Source organism: Prinia subflava, chromosome 3 (genome assembly GCF_021018805.1).
Source record: "Prinia subflava isolate CZ2003 ecotype Zambia chromosome 3, Cam_Psub_1.2, whole genome shotgun sequence".
Lineage (NCBI taxonomy): Eukaryota > Metazoa > Chordata > Aves > Passeriformes > Cisticolidae > Prinia > Prinia subflava.
In genome coordinates, this window is record NC_086249.1 from 38089296 (window position 1) to 38116987 (window position 27692).

The 27692-nt window shown below is 39.7% G+C and overlaps 1 protein-coding gene across 1 annotated transcript in view; it reads right to left on the minus strand.

Annotated features, from left to right (window-relative positions):
- FLT1 (fms related receptor tyrosine kinase 1) overlaps window positions 1–27692 on the minus strand; it is a 108967-nt gene that overhangs the window by 64389 nt on the left and 16886 nt on the right. The window contains exons 4-10 of the mRNA XM_063394725.1: window positions 19375–19499; window positions 13621–13783; window positions 13398–13534; window positions 11685–11859; window positions 9628–9745; window positions 7582–7751; window positions 7022–7181 (exon numbers count right to left, since the gene is read on the minus strand). Coding sequence (XP_063250795.1) covers window positions 7022–7181; window positions 7582–7751; window positions 9628–9745; window positions 11685–11859; window positions 13398–13534; window positions 13621–13783; window positions 19375–19499 — 1048 coding nt within the window. The remainder of the gene's footprint in view (window positions 1–7021; window positions 7182–7581; window positions 7752–9627; window positions 9746–11684; window positions 11860–13397; window positions 13535–13620; window positions 13784–19374; window positions 19500–27692) is intronic.

The following is a 27692-nucleotide window of genomic DNA, read 5'->3' on the forward strand; positions in this document are numbered from 1 at the left end:
AGAGCGGGAATAGCTTCAGATATTTCCTTCTAATACTCCCCCAGTCACCAATTATTATCAGCTCAGCAACTTCCCACAATATAGACTGTTTGTACACTTCTCTTCCAAGGCTGTAGAAAGTTTTCAAACCCCCAAAATCTTCTGGCAAGGAGATTCACAGATATGCTATCCACTATATGATGAGCTATATCCTTTTTCAGTTCCAAATTCTGCTCCTCCTGTCTTCACCTAATGGCCCCTATCTCTTGAATTGGAAGAGATATACACAACTGATCCTCAGACATGTGTCCTTCACAAATCTGTAAGTCTCTATCCTGTAGCTCCCAAGTCACATCTTTTTCAGCCTGCAAGGGTCTTGGCCTCCCTCCTCACTCATCCTTCACACATTCCTCTCATTCTCTGAATTTCCTTTGATCCTTTTTGATGCTATTCCTGGTGTACCTCCCAGTTTGGCTGCATCCTTTGAAATGAAAGGATCAGAAATGCTCATAGCATAAAAGGCATTGATAATTTACGGATTTGTGGAGTTATCAGGGTGTTCTGTACTGTGGTCTTTATTTCTTTCCTGGTAATTCCTAACACTTGATTTTCTTTTTGAGCTGCTCACGGTGGTGTTCACTTTCACAAACCCATCTATCACAGCACTCAGATCCCTCTTTGTATAACTAAAGATCAGCCAACAGCTTTTTAACATGTATTTTACACATGAAAGCAAGATCTTTTTTCCTATGAATATCATGCGCATTTATCTTCAGTGAGCTTCACCTGCCACTTTTTCACTCAGACACCCAGATTCCTAGAGGTCTGCATTTCATTGCAATCAGCTCCTCATCCTTACAAATCTGAATAACTTGTCATCATCAGCAAACACTGTCACCTCCTTACCACCTTTTCCAGGTTATTTCTGAACATGTTGACAAGTACAGACCCCAGCACCAGCTCCTGAAAAATTTCACTGATCACCTCCCTACGCTGCAAGAACTGGTTGTTCCCTCTTAACCTCTGTTTTCTATTTTTTAACTGAATATTTTTTTTCTGAGCACGATCCTACCTCACATGCCTGTTCAAAGCCTTCTGCAAAGGCTTTTTGAAAGGCATACACATAAAAGGCAAGAGGATGCTAGCTAAAGTTTGTATATTTTTGTAAAAGGTGTACTCGGTCCAGTAATAGTACTCCATTCATAATCACTCCTAAGCACACACAGAGTTTGACCTGGTGCCTTCCTTTGGCCAGGAGCCCCTGCTAGTGCAGGAGCAGGCTTCTGGCCACGGGCTGGGACACCCCACTGGCTCAGACACTGCCAGCGCGGGGCCTCGCTCACGTCGTGCAGTCCCCACGCACAGCCTGTCACACACTTCACTTCCTATGGGCTGGGACACACCGAGCAGAAGATCAAGCAGAAACGTCCCACCATCTACGTGACCCTTGAGTGGTTTTCCTTAAGGCTGGGTGTCACGCTGCACAAAGTAAAGCCAAGAGACCACCCTGGGAAGGCAACAAGAAGGAAAAAAAGAAACGGGGAAAAAATAAGAGGAAGAGCAACTGAAAAAACCCCAACAAGGCAAGTGAGAGTAAAAGAGTGATGCTAAGCAGAGTATCTCTGACCATCTGGATCTTGTTTTAGTTCTTATGTTTGAAGATTGATCAACGACAAAATAAATAATACAATGCTTCTTGTTTTATTTTTTTAAAATTTGATTTGAAGTGATTTGGAAACTAGCAATATCAAAACTTGAAAGCTTAAGGTTCTGATTCAACTAAGACCCACAATGAAGTAATTTATATTTGCAGAATAAATTCATCAATGTGTAACCCTGTGGACAGACTGGGGCAAAGTGTACTTGGTATAAAGCATGTATTTGTCAAGCTTATGTAACCATATGGATGTGTCAGATCTCATTCAAACGGCATTTTGCAAACAAAATACTAAAAAGTAGTTTGAAATTCCATAATAGTGACTGAAAACAAGGATATAGCTCTACTCAAGGGAAAGAATGTGTTCACGAGTAAGCATTGGCTTTTGGCTCCCAGTGGAAGTGCAGAATGAGATATTTAAGCATATTGCTTTTTCAGGCTGAAGCAGATCAGATGCTGCTTGACTCCTCTCTTTCCTTTGGCTTCAAGTTGCCTGGAAATCCGTTCTGCTGCAATGTACAGTCATGACAGTTCCTCTGCATTTTTTTAAGGTTATGTTAAAAACCACAAGGTTTCACTTTTATTTACACTAATCTATTTCCCCAAGCACACCAAAATAAGGGAATAGCTAGTATGGTGTTGGGTGTACCAGTAACTACCTTTATATTACTGGATTTGTGTAAGATGATTTTCTTGTAGCACAGGGTCAAAGGCACAAAGGCCACCAGCCAGATCCTCAGCCAGTGTGAATGTAGAGCTGAGGTTCCAGCCACATGTCAAATTAAACAAAAGCATTTTAGAGATACCTGTTTGTTAATGGCATCTGACCTACTTTTTATATGAGCTCCAAAGACTGACTTTCCCTTCCTGAAAATAGAAGGTGGCATGGGGAACAAAACCAGTGGCTGTGGACAAACTAATGGGCAGACAAACCAATGTTTGTAGACATCCAACAATTAAATTTGGGTGGTTCAGTACATTCCTAATTAAGTACAATTAACATTTGTTCTTTACTTGTTCATTTTACATACCTCACTGAAGTTCCAAATCTGCTTTTCCCTGATCATCTATCCAAGCACATCCTAATGATTCTGCCTTTCAATCCCTTATTATTACCCTGACATAAACAATGCAGAAATGCAATTAGACTGCTATGCACACATGGCCTGCCTCCTCTTTCACTGAAGCTGCTGGGACTCTGGCCATGAACTGTCATTATGATAGTTTCAGTCTTTCTGTATCTTAGCAGAAGTTTCAAGGAACACCTCCAGTTTTTTCCTCCCAGACACTTCATGTATTCAGCCCTCCATCTCAAATCCCCCCATTAGGTGGTTTTACCACCAAGTAGAGTTCATATCTTGACACTGTATTCAGGAGAGCAGAGAATCACGTACCAGTTTCCCCAATTACTTTGTTTTTTGTAAGCAACTCAATACTGTTACATTTCTCTCTCCCTCAAGCAAATAGATGCAGAGAAAAAAAAACCAAAAACAAACAACTGAAAACAAAACAAAAAAACACAGATTGATGTGATGGCAGGGTTGTAAAATAATAATATAATATTCAGTTTGAGACTAAACAAAACTGATCGCTCAAGAGGAGGGAGGCAGCAAGGTGATGGGAGAGTTGAAACACCCATGGTAAAATTTCAGTGTTGCAACTGTCTGCAGTTTCTGAAGGGCAAATCAGTCAAACCTTGGGCAGAGGTTGAAGATCTCTCTTGAACTACCCACATATAAATGTCCAGAGAGAGAAACTGGCCCCAAACAACACTGAATAGCTGCTGAGCAAGCCAGTGCTTCCAGTGAGCAATAGCAGCATCCCACATGCCTTTCTTGGCAATTTCTGCCAGGTCAGTTTAAGATAAACAAAATCTACTGAAGAGATTCAGGTCAAGAACCATTAACATCAAGCACGTTCCTGGCATGCAGACGCTTGTTCTGCAGCCTCAGAACTGATCTGTTTTAGGTGGATCTCAGTCTGCCTGGCTCTGGAGACCCTCAGCAAGCCCTGCTGCTGACTGCCCCCATACATCTCTGCTGACAACCCAGCCTGAGGCAAGTTCAGGACAGATAGGATGGCTCCAGGGTGGTAGAAAAGAGGCTGAGGAGGCTGCTGGGCACTTCAGGACAGGTGTCCCTCTGGGCTGTGCTCTTCTGTATCCACTGAACACCTGGGGGCCGCCCAGCCTGGGAATGTGTCTGCTACAGAGCAGCAGCCTACGCTGCAGTAAGATAGCCCTGGAAAAGCAGTTTCTCAATCATTTAAGAAAGGTTGTGTTGTTTTGGGGCTTTTTAAATACCTTTTAATTTTATTTTGCATTTTGTCATCTACTGTCTTTTGGCTGCCATCTCTAAATCTAAGAGCTCTGCATAAGCTTTAAAAAAACCCAGATCATTGCTTTTTGCCCCAGACAGATTTCCTTGACTCTTTTATGTTTCACTGTTTGGGTGAACATCAGAAGAGAATCTTTCCACCTACGTATCTAGTTAGTTAGCTAGATCACCAAAGGTTGATTAATGGCAAGAGACTATTTAAGCAAAGTAATCGTAACAGAAAACAAAGAACAGGGAATTTTTAATGATGTTGGTCTTTCCACATTTCAAAAATTCACATTTGTTGAGCAATTTTACCACTTTTTTTTTTTTTTTAAATTTGCTATGAGGAAACTATGGAAATTATTTTATTTGGCCAGTCTCCTGTTACTGGCCTGAGTGAAGCAGAGGGAAGAGTTATGCAAATTGATTGTATCAATCAAAATGCATTAAACTATATCTGCATTTAAAAACAATGGAATTCATTGAGGTATTTTTAGATTTTTGTAACTGAAATATTGATTGGAAAATAGAGTGAAAGAAGCATCCCCACAACCTAATGGTCACTATTAAAGGAGGCCACTGGCAATAGTGCTTCAAAAATAAAAGCATCTAACTTAGGCAGTCAGTCCCCAGCTTGCAGTGACAGTACTCAGGTGGTGTGAAGTTAAGCACACATGTAAATATTGGAGCAAAAGGGGAGCCAATAGTGCACTGCAAGGTCTTTGCAGCAGCAGTGTTTTTTTATTCAGAATGCACACTCTGTCCTATGACATGGGACTCAGAAATTTCCTGAGAATCTCTTCTACCTTACACTGAAGGGTTACCTGTGGGGGTTTACTGACCTAAAGTACAAGGTACATCTGTAAGGAACAAGCAGTACTTGAGCACAAATAGAACAACATTTTAGTATTGGAAACCCAACACTGTGCAGATAAATACAGAAAAATGATGTAATGGCAGAATAAAATATGTTTCTTATCTGCTGCACGCACATTAAATCTGTTGTTTAGGCAAATCTCCCATCACACAAAGAGGGAACTGTAATGAAATAGGTGGGATTAAAGGGTTTTCCACTTCTTCAGGGAGAAAACCTGAACCTGCACAGACGTCAGCCTGAGCAAGGTGTGCCAGCTGCTGAGCTACTCTACCCTGCTCCTTTCTTGGAGCAGGAGACAAAATGTAATTACTCAGGTATTTCTGCCTCTCTGCAGTAGTAAATTGTCATATTGTTCAGAGGTAGTCATCTCACTCCTTTTAGGCAAAGCATTAGAAGTCTGGTGTTCTCCAGACTACTTCCTCAGTGAGTACTAAAAGGAGAAGGAAGGGGAGAGGGTTAAAGGGAATCATCACAGAACAATTATGAAGGCAACTTGGAAGCCAGTCTGGAAACAACATTGTAACAGAGCCAATAGCTGATTCAAATTGTTACATTTCTCCTTTGATCACCTGCTCAAACACACTCCTAAGTAGCATTTAATGGAGTCTACAGTTCAACACATTACTGAACACCTGCAGGCAGATGTTAATTCCTCTTTCTGATGACACGCTCTCCTGTGCTGGAGTGCAGACCTGTGCTTGCTAACAGAAGGAAATATCTGACCACAGATGAGCACCACCTCGACTCCCGAGGAAGAACAAATTGTCTCTAGAGTGCTGCACTGGATTTCAATCCAGAGTATTATCACAGTTGTATTAGCTCTTGAAAGAAATGAAAAGACTGAAAACTTTCATATATGCCTTTCTCAAGGTTTCTCTAGTTAAAAGATGTTGTGATTTCTCTTCTCTTACATCTATTAGCAAATATAAATTTTGCAACTTGCCCTTGTAAGGTAACATACCAGACAGAGGAAATGCAGCTCTCATCTGTCCTTGAAATGGAGAATTTCAGGTAATACCTATTCCAGCAAGAGGAGAGATTGCTAGTGCCACCTCTTGGTAAGAAGGGCACAAAAACAAAGTTATTAGCATAATCCCAAAGACATAGTGGGAAAAATAACATGTGCTTCTAGGAAGTGCTGACCACTCTCCCACTGATACCAAAGCACTTACAAGTATTCTTACTTTGAGATGTTTAGCATTGAGACCCCTAGTATTGAGATGCCCTATTTATTTGAAGGACATGTCTTGTACCCCTGCAATTAAGCATGTACTTAAATATTTGCCTGGTGCTAAATCCCAATTCTATGAGAGCGTTAAAAGAGTGAAGTCCCAGAGCATGTGATTATTCTTCAACTGAAACTGAGAAAACGTTGTGTCTTGAACCAACAAGTATTGAAATATCTTCATTGGGCTGTGATCCAACTACCTTGCCTGTTTGAACCCTCCAATAGCAACTTAATGATAATGCTGTTGTGGAGGTTGAGTGTTAATCACTAAGTTTGTGTCAGATTTCATGATGCAGGAAGAGCTGTGGATAAGTGAGTCAACACAAACTCCTAATCATATGAAACAGATTTCAAAAAACACCTAAAATGTGAAAGGAGACTTAGTTAGGCATGACATCAGGGTCAAGTAAGCTTGCATGGTGCCATTTATTCTTTATCCTGTTTAAATATAATCTGGAGAATGGTGGGCACATTTAGCTTGCTGAACTGAACCTATGACTAAACATATCACAGGGCAGATCTGACCTTCATAATGGAAGAATTTTCTACAATGTTTTCTGTTGATTTCAAAAGAAGCCACACATAGGAGTCACTGTGCATGGAGAAAAGCGTGGAGGAAAATTTCTCCATGTGAAAGTATGTGAACTTTGCAAGACACTGTCTTCTCTCATGAAAATGCAAAAGCAATTATCACTTCTGGACCAATATTGCATGCATGAATAGTAGTGAACTGTAAATAAACCCAAACAGCAATACCAAATAACCACTCTGCCCTCCATTTTCAAATAACAATGGAGAAAAAAGTTAAATTGTGATTACATGTCCACTGAAAAATATATTGATAAAAAGTAGATAATTTTTATTAACTAAGCAATGTTCACAGCAAACTTTACACTTGTAAAAAAAATTAAGTGTAATAGTAAAAGAAGACGTACTAAATAAAAGTAAAAGTGTTGTCCTACCTTGTTTTAGAATGGTTTTGTTTACAGGGATACCACATCCATGTAATTTTAGGTGGAGGAACACCATACACAGTGCATGTCAGCACTTGTTTGCTGCCTAGTAAATGCAGATTGGGATCAAGGAATGATGACACGGCCTTTTCATATATCTGTGGTTTCACTGCAAAAGGTCAAAATTGGAAAGCAATTAAAACCAGCTTATTTCCAGCGTATTGCACTGTTATAAAAATACTACATTCTTGCAGTGTGAGTAACAAGAAAAATCCCCAGGAGAACAAAATAAAAACACAGTCCGAAGTCAAGATGAGTGGTTAGTAATGCATCTAAGTCATCAGGAACAAGTATGTGGCTGTGGAAGACAGAAACACTTCTGATGAAAACCAGCCTCCATCTTCTGGTGCAAAGATAGATCTTTCATCCTGCATGTGAGGCTTGGGTCCATGAAGTCAGTAAGAAAACCCACAATGCCCTGATGTGTGCACAACTGGTGACAATCCAGCTCAGAGGAAATTGAGCATTTACATGTTCAGGAGAAGCATGGGAACATGTTGCAAACTTACCATTTACCGTAAGAGTGACTGTAAGATTCTTTGACAAGTTCCACTGTCGAATGCTCAATATTATGGTGTAGTTTCCAGCATCCTCCTCAGCAACATCCTTGATAACTAACGAATAGTCTTTAACAATGTACCGGGCACATTTTTCTGCAGCAGGTAGCCCATCTTTTAACCTGTTTCGTGGAATTCCAGAAATCAAAATTCTGAAAAATATTTCTGCTTAAAACATCCATGGTACATCATATTCCTCGATCTTTGGGAAGGATTTCCAGTCTGAGATTCTGTTTACCAGAGACTTGTCCATTCCTTTCAAATAAGATTGCTGATATTTGTAAACCACTTTAGAGAATACTATTCCATATATTAAAATTGATAAGAATCTGATGGGGCTCTATGGTATTTGAAAGTTGCTGAAAATTGCTACTCAGTCTTTGAAGATTCCAGTTGTCCACGGCTGTGACCACCATTTAGTCTAAGAGACAACCATTTTGGCTAAGAGTTGGCCACAAAAATAAAGGTTGCATCATCTTGCACTGGCCATTTCTCTATGACCTCAGAATACATCCTGGGACAAAGTATTACAGTACTCTAAGCACAGCTGTGATTTTAGGAAGAGGAAGAGTAAGTAGATTAGATAAGCACTCAAGAATCAGATATCCTGCTATCAAGTGAATGTTTTTAAAGATAACAAAAATCAACGTAGAAAGTAATGTTGACCACACAGATTCCTGAAGCAAAAGATCAAAGATACAGTGTAAAGTGCATTTTAGCAAGCTGCAGGAAGGTTAACATGATGTTAGTAGAAGTGTGCAACACATAGTCATTATGACGATGGATTTGATCTAAATGATTCACAGCTTTTAATAAATATTTGCAGAAAATTCTCACTGTTATTAGAGAAGCACTAAAATTTGGTCAAAGGACTTATGGATTTAGGCCTTTCACTGGATGTGTGTTTTACAGAACCACAGAATAGCTGTAGCTGAAAGAGTCTTTGGAAGTTATTTAGTCTAATGTCCTATACAAAGCAAGGTCAGAACCATTTTCAGTATGGTTTTGTGTATCTCCAAGAATGGAGACTCCACCACCACTCTGAACTATTTATTCCAATGTTCGGCCAATCTCAATTTTAAATTAAAAAAAATTAAAAATTTGTGAAGATGTTTGGAGATTTTTTTTTTTAGTTCAGAAGTTTTGGATCTATATGTGTAGTCCATAAACCCAAACACTGGAGAAACAGAAAATTATGTATAAATGGCTGGCAGTGTCACAGTCATCCCTTAGTTTTCCACATGGAGCCATAAGTTTAAAGGTTTTGTAAAACTGGACAACACTTTTGGAATAAAATCAATTCCTGGCTGTAACATGAACTCCCACTGTTCATGTATGTATGGTTTGTTTTCTTAATCAGTCTTGTCTCAGACCCTTTTTAATGTTCAATAAATGAGCCAGATCTACTGGTGTTTGAAATTATTTAAACAAAAAACTCCTGGAGATCATCAATAGATAACATTGTTACATATGTTAGTGGTTTGGATCAATAAAGAAAAAGTTCCAAAAATTTCTTAACACAGCATACATGAGACAAAATGAATGATCCAGTGAATGCTCTGCTGAGGTAGATCTACAGCCTGCAGATCACTGCATAATAATACCAGCTTCCATTTTTTTTGAAATAGTGCATGTCTGTATGACTCATTTCAATCATTTATTTTAATGAAAACCTTCTTTTCTTTCGCTTTATGTCTGAAAAGCAAGTTCAGTTTTCATATCTAGGTCTGAGTGAAGCTGGATGCAACACTTCAGTCAGTGCTGGCAGAGATACTTAGCTGTAGAGTTACCACTGATTTCAAGAGGAGACATATCCAACCTATTTGAGGATCTCAGCTTTAAACTTTCCATATCTCCTTTCTCCCACTTGAGAAATGGAGGTAAGGTTCTCATAAATTGTTAGAACCCCAGGCAGCTCTGAAACATCAAAAAAATCCTCCCCAACTCTATTATAAAAAGATGTCTGGGATGCATATGTGGAAGTAGCTGTTGTCCTACCATATAACCTCTGGAGAGGGAAATGCCTTCACTTTCATTGACAAACGATAGGATTTTCTTCCAGCAACAACCTCCAATGCAGTTTTTCTTCGACGTTTCAAATTAATGAACATTTTATCTTAAACAAAATAAAAATATGCTTTGTATTACTGATTTTCATCCTGCAAAAAGAGTAGCTCTACTAAAGAAAATGTGACTCAAAATAAAAATTATCTTTAATAATTTTGATGCTCTCACATATTAACAACAAGAATAGAACCTAACCTCCTAGAGATCTATAAAATAGAGAAGAATACCACAAATATGCAAGAAACCAAGATACAGTTCCCAGGGCATGAATCTGCTTGGAGAAGACACACTCTAGCCAAATTCACATTGTGCTCCAGCCAGAAAAAAAGGCACAAGAGATAAAGTGGCCTGTAGTATGTGGGAGGCTGAACTGAGGATGATCAGATGACCTTTCCACTTCTACAGGCCAAGAATCAATGACTGTTCCAAAAGAAAATATTTTTTTCCAGAAAGGATTTAAGGGACCTTTAAAGAAATAGCAAAGGAAAAGGCAGAAACTTTCTGTATCATTGGTAAACAGCTGTTTCATCAAACAAACAAATCTTTGTAACTTCACTGGAATAACATCAACCTGCTGGAATTTGCTCTTTTGCAGTTGCTCTGCCCCATATCTCCAGCTCTCTGCCAGGTTGATGGCTTTTACCAGAGGCAATAAAACGTAAAATTCATACAACATATTTGAAAAAATCTCTTTCTCCCCTGCCAGCCTGTGCAAAATAAAACATTCAAAGTATAAAAAATGTTTTAGTGTCCTTTTGATGGTACCTACAGTGCAATATTTACTTGCATTATGAACTACATGACAGATATCCATTAAACAAGTTCAACATTTAATCAACATTTAATCACACTTACCATGTACCTTGAAAATCATATGCACAAGACAAATAAGTAGTTTAATTACACAAGTCAAGTTGTAAAGATATAGCCCTGATTCTGCAAACCTTTATTCACTTTATTCATTTATTTATGGGTATCCTGTTGATGGGGCTGCTTACGTGAGTACAGGCTGACTTCAACAGTCCCAGCTTCTCTGACTCTAATTTTAATCTCCATCTTCTCTGACTTTAATTTTAATCTAAACCTCAGTTTCTGGCAGATGCAGTTTATCTGTTTGATACAGTAAGTGGTTATGATGATTCATCCTATGCTCTCAGAGCCTTATTCCACTGCTTAAATAGAGAAAATGGTCAGAAATTCTCTCTAAGAATATAAACACAGAGTGCTTAGTCCACTCTTCCTGATAAGATACACCACTGAAAATATGTAACAAATCCATATCCTGACCATGAGTCTTCCGTTGTAGAAGACATCTACCAGCTACTTGGTCTTTAACACCAATGGTGCTCCAAAGTTCCTGGATAGTTCTAATTGTAACAGGGGGTCCCAAAGAAGGTCACTTCCCAATGAGTCCCAATGCAAAAACATCCTTATTCATATACATTTGAAATAATAGCAGAAATTTCTGGATGTCTCAGAAGGCCTAAACAAACCATAGGGAACTTGATCAAGGGTCCTGCTGTAAAACCATATTAATGATTTGCATTTTTGAACGGTCTATCAGCTACCAGCTCCATGTAGCATTAGGATATTTATTTCTTCTTTATTTTTTCGTAGAAAGAAATGTTTAAGTACCATAGAAGAGGACGTGGGATTTCTCTATTTAAATTATGCTTGTACCTTCTTTCCCCCCCAAACTAGAGTTTCCCTGATCCTATCTGCTAGAACTGACTGAGGACAGTGCCATCACAATATTTAGCAGACCAAAGTGATGAAGTTGAACATTAACATGTCTATTGCCACAGTACAAAATAGTCATGAAAGAAATGGCACATTCTCCATCCTGGAGCACCCCACTCCCTTGTTTTCCCTTTTTCTGCCCGTGATGAATGTGCTACAAATTCACTTCTGCCACGATGTAAAACTACCACACGACTGACCTTGGTACATGAGCATTGAATGTTCTAGAAGTGGGCACCACTCCTTACCATAAACAATGACTGTAGTGTTGACGGCCTTGATGGACGGGCCGCTCTTCACGTGGCACGTGTACTGGCCTTTGTCAATGTCCCGCACTCTGTCCACAACGAGGATGCTGTAAAAAATGTTCGCCTCTGAATTCTTCTGGTCAATACGCTGTGTTACAGAACCTCTTTTCCTTGTCTGTAAAATCCAACGAAATGAACAGGAAAGAGCTCAATCAAACCAATTTTCATGATTATTAAGAGTTTTTATTTTACTGTACTGCCACCATAACTTAATAAAAAAAATCCCAGATGCCTTTGTACAGCACAGCAAGCAAAAGATGCTTAACATTTCCAGGGGGTCAACAATAAAAAACTATAAACAACCTTATAGGACAATTCATCCCTGTCTTCACCCAAGTTGTCATGGCATCTGAACTAGTACCTTCGAGAGGAAGATCTTCCCTTTTGTATAGCCTGTCGTATCAAATGCCCAACTCCCCATTGTCATTGTCCAGCACTGCTCCCAAATATCCCTGAAGCCATGATATGAAGAGCAGCACATAGTTTGGTGCCTGGATTCTGTGCCATAGGAAACAGACACATAGAAGAAAAGGACATAACACAAGGAGGGGAGAATTCTGGAAACGCTACAGACGGAAAAGGGACTAGATTTGGCAAGGGAATGGCAGGGTGGAACTGAAGATAATGTGACTCTGAGGAGTTATTTCCTGAAACTCCCCCTCAGCATTTGGCCTCAAAGTTTATTTAACCCAGGACATTGTTGATGTCTTATAAACACTGAGCACCCTTCAGTTACCATCTAAATAAAAACAAAACACAATTTCACATGTGTGGTGTCCAGATAGGGCTTGGTAGGGCAGCAACAAGCAATATAATATATTTGGAGCATTTCTTGTTGCTAAGTTGTTTATTTCTCAGGTGAAAAAATGCCAGGGAAAATGGCTACAGTAAGCAATAAACAATTGCATTAATCTTCCCTATATAATACAATCATAATTTCAGCCTGTGATTAGATACAATGAGTGACATAATAAATGGTCTTGACTTGAATCACCAGCATAAATCAAATTGACATGAAAGGAATGGGAGTTGTAAACCTTAAGCTAATGTCAAATTTCTTATCAGTTTTACACAGACTCCCTGGCAGTTATTCTGTAAGTGACAAATATTTATGAGGATGCTCCCAATGTGGGGGGTGGAGAAGCTCATTCAAGATTATTCCTGTAGTTGTCAAAACAAGAGGATTGTTCATGTGACACTTAACAAATGAGATTTTGGCTAGCTAAATCAAAATATCTTTTCTAAACATGCTCAAATCGGGTGCCTGACTGTCTGCCAGTCTTTGAAATGAATGTGTTGAGAAGACAGCTTCACTGAAAACTTTTTTGTCACAAGAAAGAACCCCTGCCTGGGACAGGGTGATAAATTTGTCTTGTTTCATCAGGTTGAAAAGGAGCTCCCAGAGATGAAACAGTTCTAGGGTTTGCTCGTGGTTATGCAATATAACCAGAGCACATTGTGTAAACATGTTTACTTATGAAATTAAGCATCAGAAGGAAAAAAAAAGAAACCTTAAGAGACATGTCAGCAAGGGTCAAAATGATGGAATGCAAACAACGGCAAGCATTCCGAAGCAGAATTCCTCCCGGGATGCTTGATACAGCATGGTCTGTGGGAAACCTCTGGTTTCTTCTTTCCAACCACGGCACTCACCTCTCCGGGGTAAGTCCATGTCATCTGCACTCTGGTGTTCCAGGCTGCAGTGACAGTGCAGTTAATTGCTAGGCTGTCTCCCTTCAGCAGCTTGACAAGACGCGGGGTGCTTAACTGAACATCAAAAATGGTGTTGGCTGCACGTGGCAAAGAGGGAGAGCAATTAGTGCTGGCAGCAGGGCAGGGTGCTTTCTGAGGGACGGGGTTGGAGGATGCCACCTACTTTCTCTGTGCGTGAGGTACTTGGTGCTGTACGTGTGCCCGCCGACAGTTGTCTCACAGCTCAGGAGCCCGATGAACCTGTAAGTGGCCTTAGGTATTCTGAAGCCTTGCATGCTGTCCCAGATTATTGTCTTGCCATCAGGAACTAGGGTTTCTCGTGGAATCTGGAAGAGCCAAACATGTGTCATGAAAACAACTCATCCTCATGTCTACTCTCCAATCAAAGTAGCCTAGTAAAAAAGGGATGGGGGAAAAAAGCACCCAGAAATGCCAATCAACATGAAAAGGATGACACATATTGATGTGGGTTTTTCAAATCACATTTTCATCACAAAACAGAGGAAAAACCTCTGTGAAGAATGCAAGTGTTTCATTTGTTTCCAGAATTTCATTATTTATAACAGGATGTAATTTATGACACAATAGATTGACACTACCATTAGCTTCAGCACTTGGACTGCTATTCTGCTGGCTCCTGGTTGGCAGCTAAAGTGCTCACCTCCAGGCTCCTTTGCAATTAAACATTCTAGTTTCACCAAAGAGGAACAAATACACACTTTTCAATGGAGATGGCAAATGGACTTAATTTGACGCCATTTTCTGGCTTTAAGAAATTCCTGCCAGGAATCAATTCTCTGCATGTGGTATTTGTTTTGCCTAAAAGACTGAAAAAACAAACAAAAAAATTATTGCCATGTGGGACCAAACGATCACTTTGTTAGCAGTACAAGTTGTCTTTTACATTATGATCCTCTGCACTTTAAGCCCCATTTTAATAAGGTATCAAGAAAACCCTAAAAAAGTAAAACCTGCCATAGCCATTGAATCTCAGACAAAACCTCTCATGTTCACATCATGCTATTTTGTTATACCTTATTGATGGAACAATGGAACAAATGCCACCATTTGGATAGCACAGAGATTAGCCATGAATACAAAGTCTGGATATGACTCTACTTCGATAACACCTGTTTTAATGGTGAAAATAAGATATTTTTAAAGATGACACAGAGCAGAGTTTAAATGAATAACTGTCAAAAGGAAAGATCCCTGGATCAGCTGAGCACCTGGCAGCCCATCACTTCCCACTGTGCAGCAGTCTCACTGTGTCCCTTCATATCTTTTTTCCCCTTTATTTGAGCAGAGGACTTATGTTTTGGACAGCCCTTTCCTTCCTACAAGCACGGCCAGCATGGGTGACTGTCAGAGGCTGGGGGAAGCAAGAATGTCTGTCTCCTTCCCGTGTGGTGCAGCTTCTCTCTACAGCGTGGCACCCTCGAGGCTGCCTGCTCAGCCAGTGCAGAAACACACCCTCGAGACCACATTCACTCATCTCATGCCATTTCCTCCAAAATAACTGAGTGTACGATGAATCAAATGAACAATAAATACAGAGCGCAAAATGACGTAGTACAATTCCTTATCTTTACAACAGCTGATAAGATGCTATAATAAGCATGCCAATCACAGGGAAGTGTGTGTAGCACACACACAAGTAAAGCCAGTTACATTACAGCCTGCTGGCTACCATTCAACAAGATCCTGGTCCCTATGAGCTCTGTTGCTATTCCTGTTCTAAAAAAAAACAACAAAAAAACCTTCAGTTTTGGTTTAACTAGCTCGTAGTTATGTTTTCAAGAGCTTAATTGGATTTCTCCTCTTGCTGCTTTGGTAGAAACCAAACTATTTCTGAGCATATTTCTGTACAGGTTTTCATGAAGAAAGTGAAGTCAGAGGGTCAGAGCCTTCCTTGACTGACATTTCTCAGGGAATGCATTCACTGCACATTCATTATTTAATTGATGTATCACTGACTTTGTATTAGCCTTATTCCAGGAATACAAATATAACCAAAACACCCAGAAGAGTCCTATTTTGCAACTTGTAATTTTGTGAGTTGTCTGGATATCCACTAGGCTTACTTATCCTGGAGGCAAATCTTTGCCTGTACAGTTTACTCATCTGACACTCCTCAAAACCACTAGAGCTACATCTTTTTTGTGTGATATTTTTGCAGTTCAAAGACTAAGAAGTTACACCCAGTCACCTGTGAAAGCATAACACAACATTAAGTTACTCAAAGGAAAACTTCAGAAAACTGAGGTCACTGACTAGCAAAAGACTGCTGTGACATAGCTGGTCTCTGATCAAATCTCAAGGGGAAAAACCTAAGATGCTGCAACAAGTCTCTTTTGGAGGGTAGAAATACCAGGACTTTGTCTCAGATGAGAAGATGGATGGAGGCTGGGTGCTCAGCCTACAGCCCTTCACAGCTCTACTCTCTCTCCCTGCTTGTTTCAGTTCCTTACCCAGCTCTTCTCCATGCTGTGCTCTGCCAACCCCACAGGTGCAGATTACCTGTTTCCCTCCCTCAGAGAACCACAGCTGTTTTGCCCTGCCCTAAACCAGCTTTCAGACCACCAACTAGAAACATGGTATGGTCATCACCAAACTGATCGCTGCATGGATGGTACAAGACAGAGGATCCAAGAATCACACAATAATTTAGGTTGGAAGGGTCGTCCAGAGGTCATCTGGTCCTGCCCCTAGGCAGAGCACAGCCAGTGTAGTTCAAGGTGTTGTCAAAAATCTTGGCCATTTGGTCATCACAGAGAGAAGTAGAAAACCTATGAAGAAACATCCTGCTGTAACAGTGAGACTCCCTCTGAAACAGCAGAGGATAAATTCAGCCACAATAATAGCTTTCAGATGGGAACCAACAGTGAGTCAGAGGCATTCAAAGAATCAGCTTGTTGCGACGGCTGCATTAACATGGAATTTATTGTCTACATACTAATCTTTGTGAACCATATCACTGTGGCTCCCAGTGCATTCTTGCCCTTTTACCTTCTTTGTATTTTGTTTCAAATGCAACTATTTTTGGTATAGGCTGTGCCTCCTTCTTTGCTCAGTCTTTGCTGAATGTTTTTGTTACCTGGTGGCATTAACATAGCACAACCATATACTGCGTATGTACATGTGGTCAAGAGCTGTAGTCAAACTGTGGTTCCCCACATCTCCAAAGGTAGTTTGTACTGGAAGGAGACAATCAAAAGTTTAATAAAAATGTACATTAGAGTCTTGAATGCTTGTCTTTTCTTTCATATTTCCCTTTCCATGAATTTGGGAAGGATGAATTTAGTATTATTAAGAATTTAGATTGTCTAGATATGTGATTCACAACATCCCCTAGGGGTTTTCCACAATTTATACATTGTACTGAAGTTTATTTACTTCTATTCCTATGAATATCATTGCTTTTATAATAGAGAATCCAAAAGGATTCTCAGTAAACAGATGGATTAAATCATTGTATCAAAAGGTGATACTTTCTCTATTTATCAAGATAAGAGCAAATGAAGAGATAAGAGAAGTGCAGAGCTTATTTTCAGTAAGTTTTATCTTATTTTATGGATCCTGAATGAGGCTGCCAGAATCATGTTGATAGGAATGACAGTTTCAGAGGCTCTGAATATCTAACTATTAAGCATTAGATTAAAACTATTAATTGATTTCACAGTTCTTCATATGATAAGGAAGAGAATAGGCCATCAGCTGCTGCAAATAAGAAGGCTGAATTTGAAATAGGAATAAAAAGCTTCATCCCTATTTCCCAGTCCATGTTTTATTAGCTTCTTGATTTTTGAAGACCCCCCATGTTGTATGTGATTGCTGTGCTGTAAAATACAATCTGCAGAGATGTTCAGCCTGAAAATGAAAGCAACACAATATCTAAAAATGTTTGCCAAAGGTAAAGATGAAGCTTGAGCAAAAAAATAATTTGTAGTGTTGAAGATGGGATAAAAAAACCTTTCACACATTGGTCCACTAAAACTGAGAAGTAGCACTGCAAAGAAACAAATGCTGGGGGCAGTGTTCATGCAACTGTAGGGAGCCCTTCCAGAAGAGACAGATTATTTAAAATATTTTGTATTTTTACTTCCTGGGAATATAGAAGGCAGAACCTAATGACACTAAAGCTGGGATTTTCTTTCCAGTTCCAGAAGACTGCACTATGGGGACACCAAATTCTTCCTTTATCACTGATGAAAAACACAAAATAGTTCTTGCCATTTCTTCAGCAGTAGTGTGCCTGCAGCTGTGGAATGCATTTAACACATCTCTTAATTGCTATGTGAGTAGAACCCTGCTGGAATCTTCATATAAGGGTGTCATAGAAGATAAATAAAGGAAGATATGATGTAATGCATTGTTGCTTACATGCTTCAGGAAATTCTAGGATTAATTAGGGAACACATTTATTTTTCCTGGAATGCAAAACATGTAAGTAAGCAATCCTTTCTTCCAAGACTTGGCTCCACCTCCTCTTTTGCCTTCTGAGAGTATTACATCTGGTTTTGATGGTGTAAAGCTGTGCCTTACACTACAAGCCCAAGCTAAAGGCAAATTAATACGAAAAAAAGCGAGTAGCTATGTTTCAATCTTCTCCAAACAAGGAGAATATTTTTTAAAATATTGTTCAATGAGAGAAACCTGACAGGAATTTTCTCAGCTAATCTAATATGAAATTAGATTCTCAGAAATCTAATATGCTGAGATTTCAGATGCAACACTACAGTGCCCAAATAAATTCCCACTTTACAACACCCCTTCTATGGAATGCTAAGTCTCACTTGCTTATGATTCTATTGCTGCACAACCTTGTCCATCTTCTTGCAGGAGAACTGTGTGTGTGTGTTTGTGTGTGTGTACCTACACACACAGGGCAACGTCCTGGGTCAGATCACTATCTTTTCTTTGCATTTTGTTCTCTCTCATGGGGCTTAACAGGTGAAAACCCAGCAGCAAAATCAGTATCTATACTAGCAAAGCAGCACTTGAAAGAATTGATAGAATTTGTGGTTGATGTAGAGCTCTGCAGTCAAAGAATAATCTAAGATTTGTGTTGCACTAGATAAGCATCTTATGGTGGTATTGTTTGGCAATAGCATGCTATTCTGTAAAGAGACAAACCTCTTTTCCTTTTAACAGTGATGAACTGTCATGGACACTATGAACATAACTGTATTTAGAAACAAAACTTCTTTGCCATCTCCACCTAATTTTAAGCAAAAATAAAAAATTTTAAAAATGCCCCGTTCTCTGTCTTGATACCAGGTACTTTACTACATATGTATGATTCAGCTAGCTCTCCATGTAACTCTTAAGGCACCTAGGAGACAAATGTTTTCCCAAAACATGGAAATACATTTTTTTTTTTTTTTCCTAAAACTAGTCCCATGAATCAAACTTTGCAGTTTCCCTGCAAAGTTTCCCCACAAAGGAAAGTCATCCCTTGTCTAAGTGTGCTCTTATGTAAAAGGAAGCAGCAAAGTCTCTGGTGGGAGTGAGGTTGGGCAAAGGCTTGCAAAGATCCTTGTACAGCCACAGCAAGTCTCCAGGGACTCACCGCCTGTTCCAGAGGACAGAAGAGGAAAAGGGAGGAAGGGCAGGGGAAGAGGTGGGAGGAAATCTCTTCTCCTAACAAGAAATTCCTTCCTGGGCTTAAGAAACCTTTGCCAGTGAGGATTTAATAAAGTAGTATGAAAAGTTCAAGTTTCTTCAGAAAATTCCCACCCTTTGTAGGAGATTTGATGAAGCCTCCAGGGTTGAAATATTTCTGAACACATTGACACCCAGAAATGTTGCATAAGAAATATTAAATTGTTAAAATATTTCAAAAGCATTACAATAGCTGCAAACAAACAAACATCATCCACAGTAACACTTTCAGAGCATGCTTGGATAGAGATACCTTTTTTAAAGTAACAGCAATGTTTGGTGCTGTGACTCTGCATGGAATGATCATTTCTCTTCCTACAGCCATGTTTATTATTTTAGGTATATCACTGTGCATCTCTACAAATGGATTGCTTGTATCTGCAAAAGAAGAAAAATAAAGGTTAATATGTGAAATCTTAAGGCAGTGTATGGGAATTTTAACACTGCATACAGACTTAAAAGACTAGCCCTGACTGTAACGTAAGCTAAACAAAGTCCTAAAATCAATCTTCCATTTACTTTTGTTTAATCATGTTCATCAAATTGTTATTAAGTATTTGAAGATATATTTATCATTCAATATCAATACAATACTTCGAAATATTCCATAAAATTCAGGACCATTGAAGTCCATTTTTTCCATTACAGCAACACCTCTACTGCTGAGAATGTACTTCTTATTTCATGGCATTTGTATCTTTTTATCACCAGGAAAAGTAAATATATCGGAAGTGAGCTGAAATTCACTTATCAGAAACCCCCTACAAAGTGCACCTGCCTGCTGTCTGCCTTGCTGTCTGCAAGGAAATTGATAGGAAAAATTCACATTGGTTGCATCAGGAGAAAGAATCTACCATGATTATCCAGCCATGTTTTCATCTCCGAGAATACGGACTAGAGAGAGTTAATTCTTCTCCTCCTTCCCACTATCACAATACCTATGTGTCTCTTTTTTATGTGACAAGGTAAATGAAAATGCCAGGAAAACATTAATTCCTCTTGACTCAAAGCTACAGCTTGGCAGAGTAATTTACCGTCCCTTGAACAATCCCTCTAACAAAGGGCATTGTCATAAATAGCCTGCGCTGGGAACAGGGAACATTGCTGCCGCTATTGTTTGGACCACTTAACAAAGAGGGGCTCAAGCCACAGGCTCTGGCTCCAAATCTTCTTTGCAGGTGTTCAGATCTGAAGTTTCAGTTTGACTCACATCACAGATACACTGCCTCCAAATTCACATAAGGTTTGGTTTTTAACTCCTAAAAAATGCAGAACATTAAGATCTTAATTCTGCACTTATCTACAGCTCTAATGTTTTTTCAGGCAAATCCCATTATTTTCACTCAGTCAAAAATCTTAGAAATAACAATGGCAGTCTTTCTTGGATAAGAAATTAGTAAAGCTATCAAGAACCAATTCCTTAAAAAGCCTCAAACTGCAACACTTGGTCTAAGTGTTCTGGCCCCAAACTTCTGCATGTTGGCCTGTATTCACCCAAGTAGTTCTTCAGCCAAGTTACTTTTGCTTGTCTTTCAAAAGTATATGCACTTCCCAGGGTCATCAAACTGTTCTGCCCTTAGAATCCTTTTTTCTTACTATATGCAATAATATTTTTGTTTGAGACATCAAACAGGAAGAGAAACAGATTCTGCTCTAATTTATACTGGTGAGAATCCTAAGGCAGAGGATCTCAAATGTACTTCAGGTTACAGAAAAAGTTTTCCTAAAGTGGTTTAATGAAACTATTATACAAATTTTCTGAAATGAAAGCCATGGAGTATTATTTAATAATAGGAATTAAATGTCCACTGAGATGGAGAAAGGAACTTATGAGTAATAGAGGATGCGCATGTAATAAAAAATGCCCAGAGGACTTGTTAGGCCAACGTTTCCTCTGCAGTACGATTCAAGGAAAGACCAAGAATGAACCTGTTTGTAGCACAGGGAAAAGAACCTTTTTTGTTTCAGGGAGTGCAGCCACAGAAGAGGTCACCTGCCCCTTAACATCACCAGACAAACCGATTTACTACTCCCCAAAGACTCGTTTGTCTTTGTCACAAAATTAAGAGCTCCTGCCCCAAAGCAGCAAGCTTTGCAGAGTGGTTTCCTGTACCATAATCTCCAGATCATTGTAAGTGTGAGGAAGAGCTGTTCTGGGGACTGCCGGTGCTGTCTGCAGACAGAGTATCACCACTGACTGATGCCAATATCGAGGCAGGGGGGGTTGTGCAGCTCAGACCTCGCAGGATTCCCGCCCGTCCGAAGGCAGAGACAGGAAACCAGCATAAAACACCATGTTTGCCTTTTCTTTTCTTCTTTTTCTTCAGTGGAAATGCACGTCCACGCCTGGAGCAGTCAACAGAGTGCTGTCTAGAAGTGGCCCAGGCGCCCTGGCTGCCCTGGGTGGGCTCCACAGCGCGGTCACAGCCGCCCCTGGTACGCTCCCCGCCGTGTGCACCGAGGCGTCGCCGTGCCCCCGCTATTCGCGTGCAGAGCTCCCATTGACATCACCGGGGACTTCCGCCGTGGGCCAGAGGGCAATCGATGGCCCCGAGTGCTCCAAATGTCTTCCTGCTTTTGATTAAAAGAAATACGCATCGTGTTTCCTAGCACAGTTTTGTTTTCATAATGAGCATGGAGGCTTTTCCTGATTCCCTTTGATTTTATCCTCCTTCCATCTTAAAGGCCATTATGGGATACTCTTAGTGCCTCTTAAAATCAGAATCTGGTGCAGGCTTTACCAGCTTGGATCAGGCAAAGCTGAACACACAGCAGCACCAGGCCAGGTTATGCCAACTTGGAAGAGTTTGCCAACAACATGGAATTCTTCTGTCCCCCAGGCAATAGCTCTCCTTTCCTTTTTTTTCCTCTTTCTTTCCTGTTGCAACTCCAGCTACTGCCATTAGCTCCCACTACATTTCCTCTCAATTTCTTCCTGAGGGGACATAAATGAACTTTCCCCACATAGCTGGTTGGCAGCCCATCTGGCATGACTTAATTTCCCACCAGCAGTCTTTTGGGCCAGCTCCTCTCAATTCCATGTTCAGAAAGCTCTAGATGTAAAAGGAACATCACAGATTGACCTATCTTGAAGACCACATCCAGGTTACACATTCAGCTTCATTGGGATTTGGAATGGAAGAAGTAAGGAGGTTGTTTTTATGAATTTTATGAATTCTCAATTGGGTTGTGGGTTTATTTTTTTTTTCTTCAGAGCTGCCTGTGAGGTTAGCAAAATGAAAGCTGGACAGCCAGAATATTTACATATGTTAAAGGTTACTATAAAAATCAGTTTAGTATATTTTTAAATTATGCCTAGAATGAATGACTGTGCTGGGTTGACTGTGTTCCTTACAATATCTCTCAGTTACAATCAACATGAAACCACAAAGAGCGCTCATGAAATCACAAAATCCATGAAGGTCATTTACTATATTGTTAAACAGCATAAATAGCAGCTTTTTTGCTAAGCTGTTTGGCAGCCAGATAAAAACTTGATAAGAGAGTTAGCACAAGCAATATTATGTCTTGTATCAGTAACCTGTCTAGGCTATTTATGGAGTTTGCACAAACAACTAAATTAGCCAACACTGAAATGCCAGTTTCAGAAAAGAGGGAGAGGGTTTTTCTTTCCACAAGCTTCAGCTACTGTTCTTGGGTTTGTTTTGTTTTTAATTATCTGAGCTATGTAAGTCAGACGACTTTAAACATACATTTTCAAGAAGAAAAGTCTCTGCAGGAAAATCTAAGCTCCTTGAAATCTCTAAAAGCTTATCCTCTGAAGTTCTTCCAAAATACCTACTTACACTTGGCCCATCCTTAAGATTCTTTTCAGGCTAAAAGAGATGAAATATTTTCATCACATTCACATAACAGCCTTTTCCCTCATGCATGTGAAAAGGACCACAGTCTTTAGTAAAGAACAGACATGCAGACTTCATTGAAGTTCATGGGCCAATTGCCACATTCCCTTTCCATTAAAGGGATTAAGCCTCCTTAACTTTATTTATCCCAGATAAATTATTGGAGCTGTTCAGAAGTAATTCCAAAAGAATCTTGCACACCAAGAGTCGTTTCAGCCTCACTTGCACATCTACAATACAGACATTTCTCACTGAGCTAGGAGGCAAACAGTTGGTGTTGTCTCTGGTGAGAAAAGGGGAATTTTGCAATGGGACTCATCTGACCTGTTTCAGACATATGCTTTACCATGAGATGAATCACGTCCTAGGAAATGTGTCTGTTGAACCGGCTCATGTGCCTAATTTCCTTCAAGAAAAACAATCCCATTTTGAATGTCTTATTCTAGAAGTGGTTGTTCCACTCTTGCCTCTTCTTATCTGTAAAACAGCACTCTTCAAATATAAAGTATGTCTAAACCTTGAAAGAAAACCTGAGATATAAAATATTCCCCTCCTTTCTTGTTTTTCTTTCTTTTACCTGGTCTTACATTATTGTTAATTTATATCTAGAGCACATTCGGGCTCTAGACAAAGAATCTCTAACACAATTGTACAACAATTTTTAGGCCAGATTGGTTTGTTTTCCTTTAAGACTAGTTATACAATGCTATCATTAACATATGACCATGACACAAATAAAACACAGTTAAAAATCTTCAGGAAAAATAGTCACATGAGCCAGGAAATCCACGATAGAGCTATTACTACGTTCCGCAGGCAATCCCTAGAAAGGCTAACGGATACTAGGAATGCCCTTTCAGATGTATCTCTCCATTGTGATGGCTCACCCTGGAAAGGTGCTTGTTTTGGTAGGAGCTATGAGCCCCGGTGAGGGAGGAGGACCATGGAGGGGTGAGTGCAGAGCCCTGAATGCTGCCCAAGTGTCTGCACATGCCCCGCCCCACACGGTGTCCTGCGATACGGAGCCCGTGAACGCGCAATGACAAAAGCGTAGCAATTATAGGCCATTGACGTCAGCGAGTCCTAGAGGTCTCTGTTTTGTAACAGGAACCTCATTAGAAACTAAAAATTGTGTCCGCATACTTGATACAGCTGCAACATAGTTTAATTCCAACGAGTTTCCTCTCCATAACAGAAGCGCTATCATAGTATTGACTTGGACGGTGCAAGCCAAAACCGTACTGCTCGCATGTTAAAACTGTGCCAAAAGCAAAGACAAAAAAAAGGCACAGGGGAGGAAGAGTTTCCCAGGCTTTAGCAGGTTCTTTTATCAGTGCATTATATGTAAATAATAAGAAAAAGGAAAAAGAAGAAAAATCTCCCGTTCTGTTAGCTCTCAGGGTGTTTTGTCTTACTCCTTTTTTTTAGATGTTTAATTATTTTGACTTCGATACATCTGATCTAAAGAGACTCTTTTGCAGAACTCTTTGGATACCCTCCATGTTCTGCAACAATAGTATCTTTAGGATTACAGGAGTCAGTCCATTCAAGCTAAATCTTAAATGCCTGTCAGTTCTGGGTCTGGATCCAGCTATCTGTCAGCAGGAGGACCTCCCAGAGAGATGCCCAGGAAATTCTAAAACACTCAGAACCTGCAGCATACAACTTTAGTGTTTGGTAACAAGCTCAGAATCCCAGATGTTTTGGGATTTCAAAGGCTTACATTTTGAACAATTCCCTAATGATAAAGCCCTTCATTTTGTACTGCTGAGCCCAAGACACACATCAAACCAAATACATACAACTAGTGGGCATGTTTGACATTATAGGCATTGCTGAACACAAACATTCTCAGGACCTGTATCTTTAATTACACAGCTCTGATTGGCCTCACCTGGCTTAAGTCATCTCAAAGCAAGAAATTTATTCTAAGCTTGTTCTCCAGATTTCTTGAAAAGTGATGAAAAGTACATACCAAAAACTCCTTCGGTTCTCTGTTACATGTAGGAAAAGAATAGGCAACTAACCCAGCCTAGAGGTCCGATTTTAAAATGTCTTTTTCTGCAAGGAAAAGTAAGTGACCAGAAGACATACACCACAGGATTATGAAAAAAGACAAGGAGAAGGAGAACACTAACTAAGAAGTGGGTTACCACCCTAGAGCCAAATACAATCTTACTTTGAGAAGAATTCCGTTCACTGTTGCACCAGAATTAAGGTTTTACTCTTGTGTATTGCTAGCAGAAAGTGGTCTTCATCACAGAAAATAGCAACACTTCAATTTGATTCAGTTTGCTTAAATTCATGCAAAAATCTAACTTTAATATATCAATGTAATTGAACTTACAAGTTTTTTGTCATACCATGGGAGCAATTGTTCAAAGGCAAGTAATGATGAGTCAAGAATTAAGAGTACCACACATTTTTGAAGACAGTGAATGAGCTCCAGCAATTGAAAAGTGCCTTGGAAATATTGAGACAAAGCAGACAGAAAGAAAAGCCCTTGGTACTGTCCTCAGGGAAATTAACATAAGATTCAGAACAGCCTGCTGATAATTTGATGTTTCTTAAATGTCTTTATTCCATCATTATCTCTTTTCAAGCAGAAAATTCCCCATGCCTCACTGTAATGTATGCAGTGAGCATTCATTGCAAATCTTTCCTTTTTACTATTAGGCTGCAGTTCCCTTACAAAACAAAGCTCTGAGCTGTTTTGGGTCTGAGACAGTGGAGAAATTGGCAAAGAGGCTTTGCTCCATTTCAGATTTTTCCCATGGCTCATGGGGAAAGTCAGGCCATCAGTTTTCTTGAGGCAAAGTTGAAGACTCTTAAGAGAATTAATTTCGCTCACTTAATGTCTCAATTCCTGAGCTGTGTGGGGTCAAGAGTTGCTGAGACACTCTGTGCACTCACTCCCCTCTGCAACTCAGTAGTGACCTCTCCAGCTGAAAGAAGGGTGGTGTCAGGACTAGCTCCTCCAAGGCAAGTCACCAGCCTGCTTCTCCTTGACCCTCAAAAGCAAGACTTCAGAAATATTTCAAGTCATTCTGGGGCCTTTGGGATGTGCAGTCTCCTTCTCATTGTCTTGTGTCTTGTTTCTGTCTATACCAGATCATTTTCTGCTGTAGCATACATTCATCACTGAGCCAAAGGACTTACAGGGTTTATTGTGGTCTGGTCTTTGGGCTTTTTTTTTCTTTTTTTAATATCCAGTTCATATTCAGTATCACTCCAATTACGGAAATGAAGAACATTTTTAAAACAATAAGTGATGACTTCCTGTACAAACAATATCAACTTTCCTGATTCGGATTCTGTGTTTGTAAATAGCAACTATTTGTTCTCATCTGCAGCATGCTAAGACATGGGAAACAGGCACCTTGGTGATCCACATGGAGCTAATATGGGAAATGGACTGACACAATGTCCTGTCACAGGAAACAATACAAAACTAGGAGGGACCCATATTTCACAAATGTTCATTTCCTAAACAGCCACAAATTAATGCAAAGTAAAACTAAACTCAGGAAAGAGAGTCTTCATAGAGGATTCTGTTACCCCCATCTCAACTCCACTTGAGCTAGGTAATTGAATTTCATGCATGTTCACAGAAACAGTGACTTAAATTAAGAGACGGGTATAAAAGACATAATGAGATAGAATAGAGAAAGAAAATACTTCTTCTAATGCTACACTTATCAGAAGGGGTGAGTTTTGGTACTTGTTTCCTTCTAACTTACTCAAGAATTCTTCCTGGAACTGTAAAGTTTTGGAAGACTAATAACCTTTCTCCAACTTAAGGCAGAGACACAATTAACACTTAAATGTTAAGAAATTTGTTTTCAATCAAAATGATTGTCAAATTCAGAAAATTAACATGCCAGAGAGGTCTAAGGTTGCTACAGGTTTGTTCCTTAAATATTTTACTACATTTTTGGCAATTAAGGTAGGAGGAATTATAAAATCTAGCCATCTCTTCAACAGTGGCATCAAGATTTATTACTGATTGTCCTTGAAAAATCAACAAAACGAAGACACTTAGGCAGGTTTCTTTAAATGATTAGAGGGGATGGAAGGACAGGGGTTGGCATGGGACTGTCCTAAAACAATTTCTACTATTATACATTTCTCTTCCATCACCATGTGAATTCTGCAGATAACCTTGGTTTACAATCATCTAATTGAAGGTGCCTTTTAAATGCAGACAAGCCACATACAAGCTGGGAAGCAGCGAAGAGTTAGAAGACTGGTTGTGTCTCTGATTTGTAAAAATTTAAGATCCAGAAAAATTAACTCTTCAAGCAGGTAAGAGACCAAGAGAATGCAAAGGCATCCCTTGTATGGTAAAGTCAGTTTAGCTGAGAGGTCCTTCTCATGTGGTGAATGGAGAGCATTGTGGGTAGGTCTCCACAAGGATAACATCCAAGGTGGGAGGCTCAAGAAGGTCTCATGACGGGAAACTTGCAAAAGGCATCCAAGGAAATTGTAGGTTTTCCTAGTCTGTGGGTTGTTGGTCACTAAATGAATATCCTATTTTGGCTATTTGTCCATGGATGCATCTGTTGTTGGATTTACAGAGAATCATATAAAAAGAGCTGAGTGACGAAAACACTCTGCAGCATGTTTCAGATGAAGGAAGGCAGGATGGACAGCATGAAATAGCCAATAGTGCTCAATAAAGCAACACATGGTAATGGGGAGAGCTATC